Source organism: Camarhynchus parvulus, chromosome 18, assembly GCF_901933205.1.
Source record: "Camarhynchus parvulus chromosome 18, STF_HiC, whole genome shotgun sequence".
Taxonomy (NCBI): Eukaryota; Metazoa; Chordata; class Aves; order Passeriformes; family Thraupidae; genus Camarhynchus; species Camarhynchus parvulus.
Genome location: NC_044588.1, coordinates 4,741,073 through 4,756,630, shown reverse-complemented (window position 1 = coordinate 4,756,630; position 15,558 = coordinate 4,741,073). Strand labels below are relative to the sequence as shown.

The window sequence follows — 15,558 nt, the reverse complement described above, 5'->3', positions numbered from 1 at the left end:
TCCCTTTCCTGGCTCTCATCTCCAGGCTTTGCTGGAAATTTCCCTTTTTCCCTTTCCTGGCTCTCATCTCCAGGATTTGCTGGAAATTTCCTTTTTCCCTTTCCTGGCTCTCATCTCCAGGCTTTGCTGGAAATTTCCCTTTTCCCTTTCCTGGCTCTCAGCTCCAGGCTTTGCTGGAAATCTCCTTTTTCCCTTTCCTGGCTCTCAGCTCCAGGATTTGCTGGAAATCTCCTTTTTCCCTCAGTCTCTCGCCGTGCTGAGGGATTGAGTCCCAGCCCCTCAGGCTGGGTCAGCGGAGGTGAGAGCTCCCAGCTGAACCGCAGAGATGTCATTGGGATCATTGGGATTAATAGCCCCGCTCGGTCTCGTTATGCAAATGAGGCGAGAGGAGCTAATTGAGTTATTCATCTTTAACCTTTGTTTCGGGTCCCTGTGACCCCCCCAGCGAGGCTCCTGCTGCTGCTGTGCCTCGGGGTGATGGTTTGTGCTGGCGCCTGGCCCCTGCCGCCGCCAGAGTGTGCCCCTGCCCGGGTGTCCCCCTGCGCATCCCCTGGGGGATCCTGGGCGTGATCCCACCTGGACATCCCTACCTGGGGGTGATCCTGGGGGTGATCCCACCTGATCCCACCTGCACATCCCTCCCTGGGGGTGATCCTGGGCGTGATCCCACCTGCATCCCTACCTGGGGGTGATCCTGGGGTATCCCTGGGGGTTCCGTCCTGGTATCCTATGATCGATGACCCCGCTCCCTACCTGGGGGTGATCCCAGGTGATCCCAGGTGATTCCAGGTGATCCCACCTGGACATCCCTCTCTGGGAGCGCTCCTGGGGGTGATCCCACCTGCACATCCCTACCTGGGGATGCTCCTGGGGTGATCCCACGTGATCCCACCTGGACATTCCTCCCTGGAGGTGCTCCTGGAGGTCATTCCAGGTGATCCCACCTGGGTATGACTCCCTGAGGGTGATCCTAGGTGATCCCACCTGATCCCACCTGCACATCCCTACCTGGGGATGCTCCTGGGGGTGATTCCAGGTGATCCCAGGTGATCCCACCTGCACATCCCTCTCTCTGGGTGCTCCTGGGGGTGATCCTACCTTGATCCCACCTGCACATCCCTCCCTGGGGGTGATCCTTGGGGTGATCCCAGGTGATCCCACCTGACATCCCTCCCTGGGGGTGCTCCTGAGGATAATTCCAGGCGTTCCCACCTGATCCTACCTGGACATCCCTCCCTGTGGGTGCTCCTGGGGGCCCCCGCACACCCCCTGGGGTGATCCCAGGTGATCCCACCTGGACATCCCTACCTGGGGGGGCTCCTGGGTGATCCCACTTGGACATCCCTCTCTGGGAGCACTCCTGGGGGTGATCCCACCTGGACATCCTTACCTGGGGATGCTCCTGTGGGTCATTCCGGGTGATCCCACCTTAACATCCCTCCCTATGGATGCTCCTGGGGGTGATCCCAGGTGATCTCACCTGGTCCCACCCGATCCCACCTGCACATCCCTACCTGGAGGTGCTCCTGGGGGTGATCCCAGGTGATCCAACCTGGACATCCCTCCTTAGGTGTGCTCCTGGGGGTGATCCCACCTGCACACCCCTTCCTGGGGATGATCCCAGGTGCTCCCACCTGGACATCCCTCCTTGGGGGTGATCCTTGGGGTGATTCCAGGTGATCCCACTTGCACATCGCTCCCTGGGGATGCTCCTGGAGATAATTCCAGGTGATCCCAGGTGATCCCACTTGCAAATTCCTCCCTGGGGATAATTCCAGGTGATCCCAGGTGCTCCCACCTGCACACCCCTCCCCGTGGCTGCTGCTGGGGGTGCATCCCCAGCCCTGCAGGGAGGAGGGCCCTCAGGGTGGCACCAGGTCACAAATCCCTGCCCGGGACACGTTCCCTTCTCCCGGCCGTGCTCCCGTGCCTCTGACCCCGAGGCTCCTCCTGCTTCTGTGGCTCTGAGGAACCTGAGGGCATCAGGAACACCCGCCTGGATGGTTTTTTATCCGGAGCTGGAGTGGCAGGGAACAGGGAATGGGTGGCCAGGCTGGGGTGGGAGAGGGGCAGGAATCCTTTCCCTCTGTGCAGGGCCCTGCTGTGGGGCTGGGGCTGCGCTTTCAGCCTGGCTCTGGGGTGTGATTTGAGGCTTTGGGGTGGATTTGAGGCTTTGGGGTGTGCTCTGAGGTTTTGGGGTGCGCTGTGAGGCTTTGGGGTGCGCTTTGAGGCTCTGGGGGGTGTTTGGGGGTTTTGGGGTGTGATTTGAGGCTGTGGGGTGTACTGTGAGGCTTTGGGGTATACTTTGAGGTTTTGAGGTGTACTCTGAGACTTTGGGCTGTACTTTGAGGTTCTGGGCTGTACTTTGAGGCTTTGGGTGTACTTGAGCTTTGGTGTATTTGAGGCTCTGGGGTGTACTTTGAGGTTCTGGGCTGTACTTTGAGGTTTTGAGGTGTACTCTGAGACTTTGGGGTGTACTTTGAGGTTCTGGGGTGGCTTTGAGGTTCTGGGGTACTTTGAGGCTTTGGGGTGGCTTTGGGGTGTGTGGAGGGGCTGGGATGGGGTTCCCCAGGAGCTGTGGCTGCCCCATCCCTGGAATTGTCCCAGGCCGGGCCGGACGGGGCCTGGAGCACCCCGAGAGGTGGAAGGTGTCCCTGCCATGGCAGGGGGTGGCGCTGGGTGGATTTTCAAGTCCCTTTCAGCCCCAGTGCCGCAGCTTGGTGCAGCGGTGGGAGCTGCTGTGAGCCATCCCCATCCATCCCCACGCACCCCAAAGCCCTGGGCAGCAGGGGATGGGGCTGGGGGCAGCTCGGGGCTCTGCTGACCTGGCTGTGTTGCCTTGCAGGGGTTCCCTGGCCCTCCCCACGCCGCCCTGGCCCTGAGCTGCGAGCAGAGAGCCCTGAAGGAGAAGCAGGAGCAGGAGCAGAGCCCTGGCTGGGATTTCGGGAGCAGCAGCAGCAGCAGCGAGCTGGCCATCAGGATAGGTAGAGCTGGGCTGCAGCCAGGCAAGCATCCTGTCATATCCCACCCCCCGAGGGCACAGAGCCCCCTGCTGCCTCTCCTTTCCTTTCCTTTCCTTTCCTTTCCTTTCCTTTCCTTTCCTTTCCTTTCCTTTCCTTTCCTTTCCTTTCCTTTCCTTTCCTTTCCTTTCCTTTCCTTTCCTTTCCTTTCCTTTCCTTTCCTTTCCTTTCCTTTCCTTGAAATTTCCTTGAAATTTCCTTGAAATTTCCTTGAAATTTCCTTGAAATTTCCTTGAAATTTCCTTTCCTTTCCTTGAAATTTCCTTTCCTTTCCTTGAAATTTCCTTTCCTTTCCTTGAAATTTCCTTTCCTTGAAATTTCCTTTCCTTTCCTTTCCTTGAAATTTCCTTTCCTTGAAATTTCCTTTCCTTGAAATTTCCTTGAAATTTCCTTTCCTTAAATTTCCTTTCCTTAAATTTCCTTTCCTTTCCTTTCCTTGAAATTTCCTTTCCTTTCCTTTTCCTTTCCTTTCCTTTCCTTTCCTTGAAATTTCCTTTCCTTTCCTTGAAATTTCCTTTCCTTTCCTTTCCTTGAAATTTCCTTTCCTTGAAATTTCCTTGAAATTTCCTTTCCTTGAAATTTCCTTTCCTTTCCTTGAAATTTCCTTTCCTTCTCCTTTCCTTCTCCTTTTCCCCTCCTTTCCCCACGTGCACTGTCTGGCCCATGAATTACTGATCTCTCAGGATCTCTGTGCTGTGCTGCAGCAGTGAAACCCCGGGGTTGTTTCCAGTTCTCCCTCTGTCCCTGTGGCCCCCCCAGCCCCAGCTGTCCCCTCTTTTGGGGGTGAATCCAGAGGGTGGAACACGCAGCTCTTTCCTCTTTAATCAGATTTTAAGGAGGCAATTTTGGGTGCCTCTTTGGGCTGTTTGGGGTGGGAGCTGGGGACAGGTCCCCTGAGACAGCACAAGTGGCTCTTCCTGCACTCAGCAGCTCTCCGGGAGACAAAAATGCAATTTAGCCAATTAATTTTATTTCTCCTCTGATTATTTTCTCGGGATTGTGGTTTAAAGCATCACGGGTGCAACTGGGAGCAGATTGATTTGCAGGAATGGTTTTTTATTTTCCTTTTGCAAGGAGTAGCTCTGCTCCCCTCTTAAATCAACCTCTTTTATTTACCCACATTGCTTCATTACACGTTTCCTAAAAATGCTGCAAATGCTCGGGGTTTCAGCAGCAGCCTGGCTTTTTCCAGAGGCATGGGAGGATTTCTCCTGAGCTTTGCATCCTCGGAGTCCTTGGGAGGCAGCTGCAGGGGGGTTGATGTTTTTGGCAGGTGGAAAGTTCCCATCTCAGGCACGGTTTGGTTTTATTTGGAAGGGAAGGCAGAAGTGCTCAGCCCCGCAGCTCTCTGCTGAGCTTTTGATGTTTTCATCTCCTTTTAGTTATTGCGGACAATAACAGTGCAAATGGTTCTGGGAATAGAAAATTTCCATTCGGCTTTGTTGGTTATTTTTTCGCCCTCTCTCTGAGGAAATGGTGTTAAGGACAATACATTAATTCTTTTATTGTCTTTTCCTTTTTTTTCCCTTTTCTTTCTGGTGAAATAAACTCGGTATTTTCCCCAGCTTTCCAGGAAAGCTGCTTTCCCCAGGGCTGGGTAGTGCCTGCCTGGCCCTGGGGAAGCTCTGGGAACATAATGGGTGTTTTCAAAGTCTAATGGGTACTGAGTGGAATATTTCAGGCTTAATCACTGTTGAATCATTGACCCTTCCTTCATATTTACATCTTTTTAAATCGCTAAAGCTGTGAAAACAAAGGAAAATCCCAAAGCAGCAGCTGCCTTGCTCCCTGGGGAGGGATGGGGGTGAGAGCGGGGATGGGAATGTGGGAGCTGGGATGGGAAATGTGGGAGCTGGGATGGGAAATGTGGGAGTTGGGATGGGAATGTGGGAGCTGGGATGGAAATGTGGGAGTTGGGATGGGAATGTGGGAGCTGGGATGGGAAATGGGAAATGTGGGAGTTGGGATGGGAAATGTGGGAGTTGGGATGGGAAATGTGGGAGCTGGGATGGGAATGTGGGAGCTGGGATGGGAAATGGGAAATGTGGGAGCTGGGATGGGAATGTGGGAGCTGGGATGGGAAATGGGAACCGTGGGAGCTGGGATGGGAATGTGGGAGCTGGGATGGGAAATGTGGGAGTTGGGATGGAAATGTGGGAGCTGGGATGGGAAATGGGAAATGTGGGAGCTGGGATGGAAATGTGGGAGTTGGGATGGGAAATGTGGGAGTTGGGATGGAAATGTGGGAGCTGGGATGGGAAATGTGGGAGCTGGGATGGGAAATGTGGGAGTTGCGATGGGAAATGTGGGAGTTGGGATGGGAAATTAAGGAAAGGAAAGGAAAAATGAAAGGAAAGGAAAGGAAAAAGGAAAGGAAAGGAAAAAGGAAAGGAAAGGAAAAAGGAAAGGAAAGGAAAGGAAAGGAAAAAGGAAAGGAAAGATTATAAAATCTTGTGACTCTCAGAGAGTCCGAGCCAGCTGGGCTGTGATTGGCCATTAATTAGAAACAACCAACATGCACCGATCACAGATGCACCCGTTGCATCTCACAGCAGCAGATAATTCTTGTTTTTCTTTTCCTCTGAGGCTTCCCAGCTCCTCAGGAGAAAAATCCTGGCCAAAAGGATTTTTCATAAAATCTGTCTGTGACACTCTGGGGTGCCAGGAGTGCCCTGGCTGCTCCTAAACCCCCCAGGGCTGGGGCCAGCCCATCCTGCTGCCTGTGCCAGGTGCTGAATGCAGAGGAAATGGCCGGGGCAGGGTCACTGCAGGGCTGGAGGCCGGGCCTGACCCCGCTGTGTGCTGGGGCAGTTCCCAGAAAGGATTTCCAGGCAGCAGAGCCCCTGGAAACCCGAGCTGTGCCTCAGGACGGCTGCCTGTGCAACAGCTGGTGCCCCTGCTGCTGATGCACAGCCCAGGGGCTGAGGGGGAGATGCTGCTCCCAGCCCTGCTCTGCTGCCCTGGAGCGTCAGCTGGGAGGGCTCTGGGGCACAGCAGGCTGGGTGCGGGGCAAAATCCTTCCCAGGAGGGCAAAATCGGCCCCTGGGAGGGCAAAATCCATCGCTGAGAGGACAAAATCCTTCTCTTGGAGGGTAAAATCTGCCCCTGAGAGGGAAAAATCCATCCCTGGGAGGGCAAAATCTGTCCCTGGGAGGGTAAAATCCTTCTCTGAGAGAGTGAAATCCTTCCTTGGAAGGGCAAAATCCTTCCCTGAGAGGGCAAAATCTGTCCCTAGGAGGGCAAAATCCATCCCTGAGAGGGCAAAATCATTCCCTTGGAGGGCAAAATCTGTCTCTGGGAGGGTGAAATCCATCCCTGTGAGGGCAAAATCTGTCCCTGGGAGGACAAAATCCATCGTTGGGAAGGTGAAATCCTTCCCTTGGAGTGCAAAATCCATCCCTAGGAGAGTAAAATCCTTCCCTAGGAGGGTAAAACCTGTCCCTGAGAGGACGAAATTTGTCCCTGGGAGGGCAAAATCCATCCCTGTGACGGCAAAATCCTTCTCTGGAAGGGTGAAATCCTTCCTTGGAAGGGCAAAATCCTTCCCTGAGAGGGCAAAATCCATCCCTGTGAGGGTAAAATCCGTCCCTGTGAAGGCAAAATCCTTCTCTGGAAGAGTGAAATCCTTCCTCGGAAGGGCAAAATCCTTCCTTAGGAGGGCAAAATCGGCCTCTGAGGGCAAAATCTGTCCCTTGGAGGGTAAAATCCTTCCCTGAGAGGGCAAAATTTGTCCCTGGGAGGGCAAAATCCTTCTCTGGGAGTGAAATCCTTCCTTGGAAGGGCAAAATCCTAACAAATCTTCCATCCTTCCCTGGGAGAGTAAAATCCATCCCTGGGAGGGCAAAATCTGCCCGAGAGGGCAAAATCCATCGCTGTGAGGACAAAATTTGTCCCTGAAAGGGCAAAATCCGTCCCTAGGAGGGCAAAATCCGTCCCTGTGAGGGTGAGGAGGGGCTGGGATGGAATTCCCAGAGGAGCTGTGGCCGCCCCATCCCCAAGGCCAGGTCGGAGCGCCCTGGGCTGGTGGGAGCTGTTGATGCCCTGGATCATTTCTCATTTCCCTGGTGCCTGCTGTGCCTCTGGCTGCAGCAGAAATTTTAATTATTGGCTTAGAATATGTGAGAAATTACAGTGACATTGGGGCTAGTATTTGGTATGTTTGTAAGATAAATTGTTTCATTATAGTGAGATAGGTCACAAGTTAGTTGTGGTTGGTTATGATCTAAATATTGCACTTAAAAGATCTTTGGACTTGAGGTGCTGGAAGGCATAGACACAATTGAATTTTTTGGGAAGTGGTTTTGTTTGGGTGTATTTATAGGTGACAGAAATGTAATAGCAATAGGTGTTTTTGGTGGAATTACCATAGGAACATTAGGTGCAAGAGTTCAAATTATGAGCTTTTCATTAGAGGTCACTGAAACAACAGCAGGAAGAACTGAGAGTCTAAGAAATTCGTTGTTGGCTTTGCTTAGAATTAAAAAAATCTTGTCTTTGTTGAAAGGGATTGACAATTTCAGTAGGAACGTTCACTCGACACCAACAATTGAATAGATGAATTCCTTTTGAGGAGGCCAATTCGAACCTCGCCCTTGAGGGTGTTGAGCTGGAAACATTTGCTGATTGGTTTGATTGAGGGATAAATGACTGAGGTACCAATCAAATGAGGTCACTGCTGGCGCTGGGGGCAGCCAGGCTCTGCTGGAATGACTCAGTTGGTGTTTGCAGGGCAGGGATTTAGGAGCTGCTGCCCTGGCACCCCTGCCTGGCCGCTCAGGAGCAGCTCCAGGTGGATTTCAGTGCTGCAACAACCACAACAACCGCCGTGCGCTTGCAGCAGAGAAATGAAATTTTGTTAAACTCGTTACTTCAGTGATCTGGGAGCTCTGGGGGACCTGCACACAAACCTCATCACGTAGAAATTGTATATTTTTTTTTTCCCCTGCATCACATCTGAGGCCCAGCTGGGGGTTCGGGCCCCTTGCAGCAGCATCACCCCTTCCTAAGCTCATTCTTTGCTATTTTTTCCTCGTTTTTTCCCCTCCAAAGGAAGTTTCCGTGCACCAGGGCTGCCCCGGGGGCTGCACAGTGGGGGAAGCAGGAGCTGCTCATGCAGCATCTCCTTTTCTCAGCGAGCTGGCGAGATAAAGGGGAGACCAAAACCCCTTGGGAACCAACAGAGACAGAGCAGGAGCTGAAATCCAGGCTTGGCGCTGATGCTTGAGGCAGCACATCAGTGGGGCTTGTCCTTAGAGCCAGAAAATTCCCATTTTTCCCTGTTTCTTTTAAAAAAGAAGGGAAACCCTGCGGGGAACCCCTGGCCAGCTCTCTCACAGGATTTTCTCCTCCCTCCCTGAGCAGAAGCAGAGGCTGTGAGGGAGAAATGATGGATCCAAACCCTGGGCATTGATGGGGTCATTGAGCCAGAGCCTCCTGAGTGCATCCAAAAGGTTCATTAAGCCCTTGTGACTTATATAAGGTGAAACTCCTGCTTAAAAAGGAGTAAAACTGAGTTAAAAATCAGTTTAAAGGTTTTTTTTTTTTTTTTTTTTTTTGTTTTTTCTTTGATCTTTAAGCGTTGTTCAGTTTAACCCAGTTTTGTATATTATAGTTATTATATATAAACTATATGTTTTTATGTATATAAATAATATTATATATATTTTATATATAGCTATATATTTATTATAATTTATATATAGCTTTATATATATAGCTTTAATATAACTAATTTATAGTTTATGTATATAAACTATATGTTTTATATAGATATAACTAATGTTATATATATATATAATATATTAGTTATAGTTATATATAAAATAGATATAACTTTAATATAATTTATATATATAGCTTTATCTTTAATATAACTTATATATATAGCTTTCTATATATATAGCTTTAATATAACTAATATATTTTATATATATACTATATGTTTTTTATATATATAACTAATGTTATATATATATTATATATAAAATATATTAGTTATATATATAAAATATATAACTTTCATCTAATATAATTTTTATATATAATTTTATCTTTAATATAATTTATATATAGCTTTATTTATATAGTTTTAATATAACTAATATTATAGTTTATATATATAAACTATGTTTTATATATATAACTGTTATATATATTTTATATATGTAAAATATATTAGTTATAGTTATATATAAAATATATATAACTTTAATTTAATATAATTTATATGTATAAGTATATATTTAATGTAATTTATATATATAGCTTTATCTTTAATATAATTTTTATATATAGCTTTATATACATATAGCTTTAATATAACTAATATATTTTATATAAATACTATATGTTTTATATATATATAACTATTGTTATATATATTTTATATATATAAAATATATTAGTTATAGTTATATATAAAATAGATATAACTTTAATATAATTTATATCTATAGCTTTATCTCTAATATAATTTATATATGTAACTTTATATAACATTAGTTATATATATAAAATATCTATAACTAATGTTATAGATCTATATAAAAATATATATAATATATATGTGTGTGTAAAAAAAATATATTATATATATATAAATATATATATTATATATATATATATAAATAAATATATATATATATATAAAAAACTAATGTTATGCTGCTGCTTTTTTTGCTTGTCTGAATGGGGGAAGTTTCAGCATTAAGCACTCCAGTGCAGCTGCTCTGAGAAAAACCCCCTGAAATTTCAAGGTTTATTAAACCAAACCAACAATTGGTTTGCTGCAGCCCCTGGAGTGGAGCTTGCTTTGGCTCCATTCAGCCAGCACAGGAATTCATTTGTTTTCTGGAGCTGGTTCTCCAGCTGCGAGGGGATGGGGATGATTTGGAGTCACCCGAAGGAGGGTTTGGAGGAGTGGAACGAGAAGCAGGGGCTGGGAGCCAGAAAAAAGGGTTATTGCCCCGATTATTCCAGCTGTGAGGATGGTGGAGGCTGTGAAAAAGCCCTGCCCAGCTGTGCCCGTGCAGAGGGGCTGTGGGTGCAGGGTGTGAGGTGGGAAATGGGCTGCCAGGGCTTGGCAGTGACCCCAAAATGGAGCTGGGGGGCACGGGAGTGGCCCTGAGCTCCTGGGGCTGTGTGGAGCCCTCGGGCCATGCCCTGGGGACAGAAATACAGAAAAATACAGTCAGGGTTTGCCTGGTTGAGAGCCCTGTGCAGGTGCCCTGTTGCCTTCCCTGCAGTGCCACCCCTAGGGATGGATTTAGGTCCAAAAAAGCCTGAGCTGCTCTGGGATTTCGACCCCTTCCTGTGCGCCTGCTGCTGCCAAGGGCTGGGGCTGGTTCCAAGGAGAAAGCTGTGGAGGCAACCAGGTCTTGGCAGTTTTGTGTTCTCCTTGGGATGCCTTTTGCAGCTGCAGTGTGCCTGGAGCTCTGGGCTTTGTGGTTTTCAAATCCCTAACCCTAGGTGTAACCCTAACTAACCCAAGGCAGGAAAAGTAACTTGGGGCTAGGGCTGGTTCCAAGGAGAAACCCATGGAGGCAGCCACGTCTTGGCAATTTTGTGTTCTCCTCAAGATGCCTTTTTTACTTGCAGTGTGCCTGGAGCTCTGGGCTTTGTGGTTTATAAATCCCTAACCCTAGGTGTAACCTAACCCTGGTTGGGTGCTGGGACAACCCTGGCTCTGCTTCTGCTTCCTCAGCTCTGAGCACCCCAAACCTTCTCAGCCTTGGGGTGCATAGAGGGCTTTGTGGCACCTTGGGCTGTGTTTTATTCCCTAAAAGGACCTGGGGTCTTGGCAAGGCTGCGCAGAGGGGTTTGGGGAATCTTGGGTTGTGTTTTATTCCCCAAAACCAGCTGGAGTTTTGGCAAGGCTGCACAAAGGGTTTGGGGAACCCTGGGCTGTGTTTTATTCCCCAAAATCAGCTGGAATTTTGGCAAGGCTGCACAGAGAGGTTTGGGGAACCCTGGGCTGTGTTTTATTCCCTAAAAGGACCTGGGCTCTTGGCAAGGCTGCCCTAAAGGCTCCTGAGCTGCTGGGGGGTGGCAGCGCCCACAGGCAGCCCGGGGCTCTTTGTGGAGCTGGAAAAATGGATCAATCTCCTGTGCCCTGGGAAAATGGATACATTCCCATCTTGGCTGGGGTTTGGGGTGAGGTCTGCCCGCTGGCTTTGCTCTCACACACCAGTTTAACTCCAGTTTGAGCCAGAGCTGGGTGCCAGTGACTGGGGAGCTGCTGGGACAGAGCTCATCCTGCAGGAGCTGGGATCCTTTCTGCTGCTGCAGGATCTGGCATCCTTTTCCTCTGCTGCAGGATCTGGGATCCTTTTCCTCTCCTGCAGGAGTTGGGATCCTTTTCCCTCCTGCAGGAGCTGAGATATTTTTTCCATCTGCAGGAGTTGGGATCCTTTTCTCTCCTGCAGGATCTGGGATCCTTTTTCCATCTGCAGGAGCAGAGATCCTTTTTGCATCTGCAGGATTTGGGATCCTTTTTCCTCCTGCAGGATCTGGGATCCTTTTTCCATCTGCAGGAGTTTGGGATCCTTTTTCCTTCTGCAGGAGCAGAGATCCTTTTTGCATCTGCAGGATTTGGGATCCTTTTTCCTCCTAGACCTGGGATCCTTTTCCCTCCTGCAGGATCTGGGATCCTTTTTCCTCTCTGGAACTGGGATCCTTTTTCGTCCCTGGAGCTAGGATATTTTTTCCTTTCTGGAACTGGGATCCCTTTCCTCTCCTGCAGGATCTTGGGATCCTGTTCCCTCCTGCAGGAGCTGAGATCTTTTTTCCATCTGCAGGATCTGGGATCCTTTTCCCTCCTGCAGAATCTGGGATTCCTTTCCTGTCCTGCAGGAGCAGGTTTCCTCTCCCTGAGTGGTTGCTCTGCTGTGATCTGTGCTGTGCTTTCCTTCCCATCTGGTTTCCACTTCCACCCCTTTATTTCCCTGGCAGCTCTGGGTGTCCTGAGCGCGTTGTTCATGCCCAGGCCTCCCTTTAGTGGCCCAGCATGTGGGATATGGCACAGGATGATGGAATATGCCTTTGCCCTAAAAATCAATGGTTTAGTTCCTCCCGCCTCCCACCAGGAAGCTCTCCCAGATACAAGTATTGATTGGTGAGCTAAAAGCCATGGTTACATCATAATTGCCCTTTAAATCACTGGGGCTGGGGGGTTTGCACCATAATTACTCTTTAATTCAGTGGGGTTGGGGGGTTTAGAGTCTAATTGTTCTTTAATTCAGTGGGGCTCATGGATTTGGGCATAATTGCTCTTTAAACCAGTGGGGCTGGGGGGTTTCATTCTAATTCAGTGGGGTTGGGGGCTTTTGTTTTGGTTTTTTTTTAAATTTTGATTTTTGTTTTAATTTTCCCTTTGTTATTTTTCCTGTTATTTTTCCTGTTAATTTTCTTTTATTTTTTCCTGTTCTTTTTCCTATAATTTTTCCTGTTATTTTCCCTGTTATTTTCCCTTTTAGTTTTCCTGGTATTTTCCCTGTTATTTTCCCTTTTAGTTTTCCTGTTATTTTCCCTTTTAATTTTCCTGTTATTTTTCCTGTTGCTTTTCCTTTTAATTTTCTTTTATTTTTCCTGTTCTTTTTCCTATAATTTTCCTTGTTATTTTTCCCGTTATTTTTCCTTTTAATTTTCTTTTTTTTCCCTGTTATTTTCCCTGTTATTTTTCCCTGTTATTTTTCCCTTTTAATTTTCTTTTACATTTTCCCTGTTACATTTTCCCTGTTACTTTTTCCCTGTTACTTTTTCCCTGTTATTTTTTACTTCGCTTTTTTTTTTTGTCAATTTTTCATTTTTACTTTCGATTGATTTCGATTTCGATTTTCCACGCCCTGCTGCTTCCGAGCGAAGCCCCGTTATCTCTGAACCCGTGTTATCTGCAAGGCGTAGAGCTGAGCAGACCCTGCCCATCTGGGGCTCAGCCCCGGCCCCAATTTCACCCTCCTGGGGGATGCTCAGCGATCAAACCCCAACCCCAGAGGGGCAGCAAAGCTGCGATTCCTTCCCTTCCAAGGCTGCGTGGCGGCAGATGGTGCGAGCTGCCTGAAAGTCGCCCTGAATTGCCAATTAAGTGTAATTAAAACGGGGCTTATTTATTTGTTTGGCTGCCAAGGGGCGTCGTTGCTTCCCTTTGAACCAGGGATTGGGCCATGGTGCCTTCCCTGCTCCCAGGGGCTGCGAGGGGATCACAGGAGGCGCTGGGATTTCGGATTTATCCTGGAAATGTTGTGGGGGATTTGAAATTTATCCTGGTTCTGGTGTTTTTCCAGCCAGAATGGAGGGGATCACAGGAGGTGCTGGGATTTCGGATTTATCCTGGAAATGGATCTGGGGGATTTCAAATTTATCCTGGTTCTGGGGTTTTCCCACTTAGAGTGGAGGGGATTACAGGAGGTGCTGGGATTTTAAATCCATCCTGGAAATGTTGTGGGGCTTTTTCCAGCCAGAATGGAGGGGATTACAGGAGAAATTTATCCTGGAAATGGTTCTGGGGGATTTCGAGAGGAAGGGGAGGAGAACCCCCAAAAAGGTTTTTGGGCTTTTCCAGCCAAAAGAGAGGGAACAACAGGAAATTGGGATTTCGTATCCTGGTTCTGGGGTTTTTCCAGCCAGAATGGAGGGGATTACAGGAGAAATTTATCCTGGAAATGTTGTGGGGTTTTTCTCAGCAGAATGGAGGGGATCGGATTTATCTCTGGAAATGGTTCTGGGGATCTGGCTGGGGCTTTCCCCAGGAGGTGCTAGGATTTTAAATCCATCCTGGAAATGGTTCTGGGGGATTTCAAATTTATCCTGGTTCTGGGGCTTTTCCCACTTAGAAGGGAGGGGATTACAGGAGATATTGGGACTTTAAATCCATCCTGGAAATGCTTGTGGGGCTTTTCCCAGCCAGAATGGAAGGGATCACAGGAGGTGCTGGGATTTCAGATCCATCCTGGAAATGGTTCTGGGGCTTTTTCCAGCCAGAATCCCACTCCAGGGTGGGAATTGGGGGCAGTCCCATCCTGGGAAGAGGCAATTTCGAGGTTTTTTAAAATTTTTTTTGAAATGGGGCTGGAAAAGGGATAATTTCCCTGCTCATGGCTGTGGGGTGGAACTGATGAGCTTAAAGATCTCTTCCAGCCCATGCCATGATTCCATCCTTTCCCAGGGGGATCTCAGCAGCTTTCCATCCTTTTCTAGGTGGATCTCAGCAGCTCTGCTTTCTTTTTTGGGAGGGCAGGATTATTTTGGTTTTGTTAGAAATGGGGCTGGGAGCAACCTGGGAAAGGGAAAAATCCCCTGCCCATGGCTGTGGGGTGGAATGGGATGAGTTTAAAGGTCTCCTCCAGCCCATGCCATGATTCCATCCCTTCTCAGGTGGATCTCAACAGCTTTCCATCCTTTTCTTGGTGGATCTCAGCAGCTTTGCTTTCTTTTTTTTGGCAGGGGGGATTATTTTGGTTTTGTTTGAAATGGGGCTGAGAGCAACCTGGGAAAGGGAAAAATCCTCTGCCCATTTCTGTGGGGTGGAACTGATGAGCTTAAAAATCTCTTCCAACCCATGCCATGATTCCATGCCTTCCCAGGTGGATCTCAGCAGCTTTGCCTTCTTTTTTGGGGGGGATTATTTTGGTTTTGTTAGAAATGGGGCTCAGAACAACCTGGGAAAGGGAAAAATCCTCTGCCCATTTCTGTGGGGTGGAATTGATGAGTTTAATGGTCTCTTCCAACCCATGCCATGATTCCATCCTTTCCCGGGTGGATCTCAGCAGGTTTCCATCCTTTTCTTGGTGGATCTCAGCAGCTTTCCTTTCTTTTTTTGGCAGGGGGATTATTTTGGTTTTGTTTGAAATGGGGCTCGGAGCAATCTGGGATAGGGAAAAATCCCCTGCCCATTTCTGTGGGGTGGAACTGATGAGCTTAAAGGTCTCTTCCAGCCCATCCCATGGTTCCATGCCTTCTCGGGTGGATCTCAGCAGCTTTCCATCCTTTTCTAGGTGGATCTCAGCAGCTCTGCTTTCTTTTTTGGGAGGGCAGGATTATTTTGGTTTTGTTTGAAATGGGGCTGGGAGCAACCTGGGAAAGGGAAAAATCCCCTGCCCATGGCTGTGGGGTGGAACTGATGAGCTTAAAGGTCTCTTCCAGCCCATGCCATGGTTCCATCCTTTTCTAGGTGGATCTCAGCAGCTTTCCCTGGCACTGAGGTGGCTCAGGGGTACTGGCTGTGCCCTGGGTGCCAGATCCCTGCAGGATCTCCACCATTTGCTGCTCCCTGCCGGTGTGTTCCTGTTGTGGGGCTGTCAGACACGTGCACGTGCCCTGTGCAGGGGGCAGCCTGGGAGGGTTCTTCCATGGAAAGGCAGTTTTGGAGCGATCCTTCATGGGAACACGCAGGCGAACGGAACGAGCAGGGTTTTATTCCATGTGTGCTGCCACCCTGCTCAGCTCCAGCTGGGTCATCCCTGCATTCCCACCTCGGGCTCAGGAACATCCCTTTCCTTTGGGTTCTGAGGAGGAGAAAAGAGCCCAGCTCCTTCTGCCGCCA

General features: G+C 48.5%; 1 protein-coding gene across 1 annotated transcript in view; it reads left to right on the top strand.

The window, feature by feature from the left end:
* The window catches only part of SLC39A11 (solute carrier family 39 member 11), an 82,288-nt gene that overhangs the window by 23,258 nt on the left and 43,472 nt on the right, over window positions 1–15,558 (top strand). Inside the window, 1 exon segment of the mRNA XM_030962045.1 lies at window positions 2,846–3,005. Coding sequence (XP_030817905.1) covers window positions 2,846–3,005 — 160 coding nt within the window.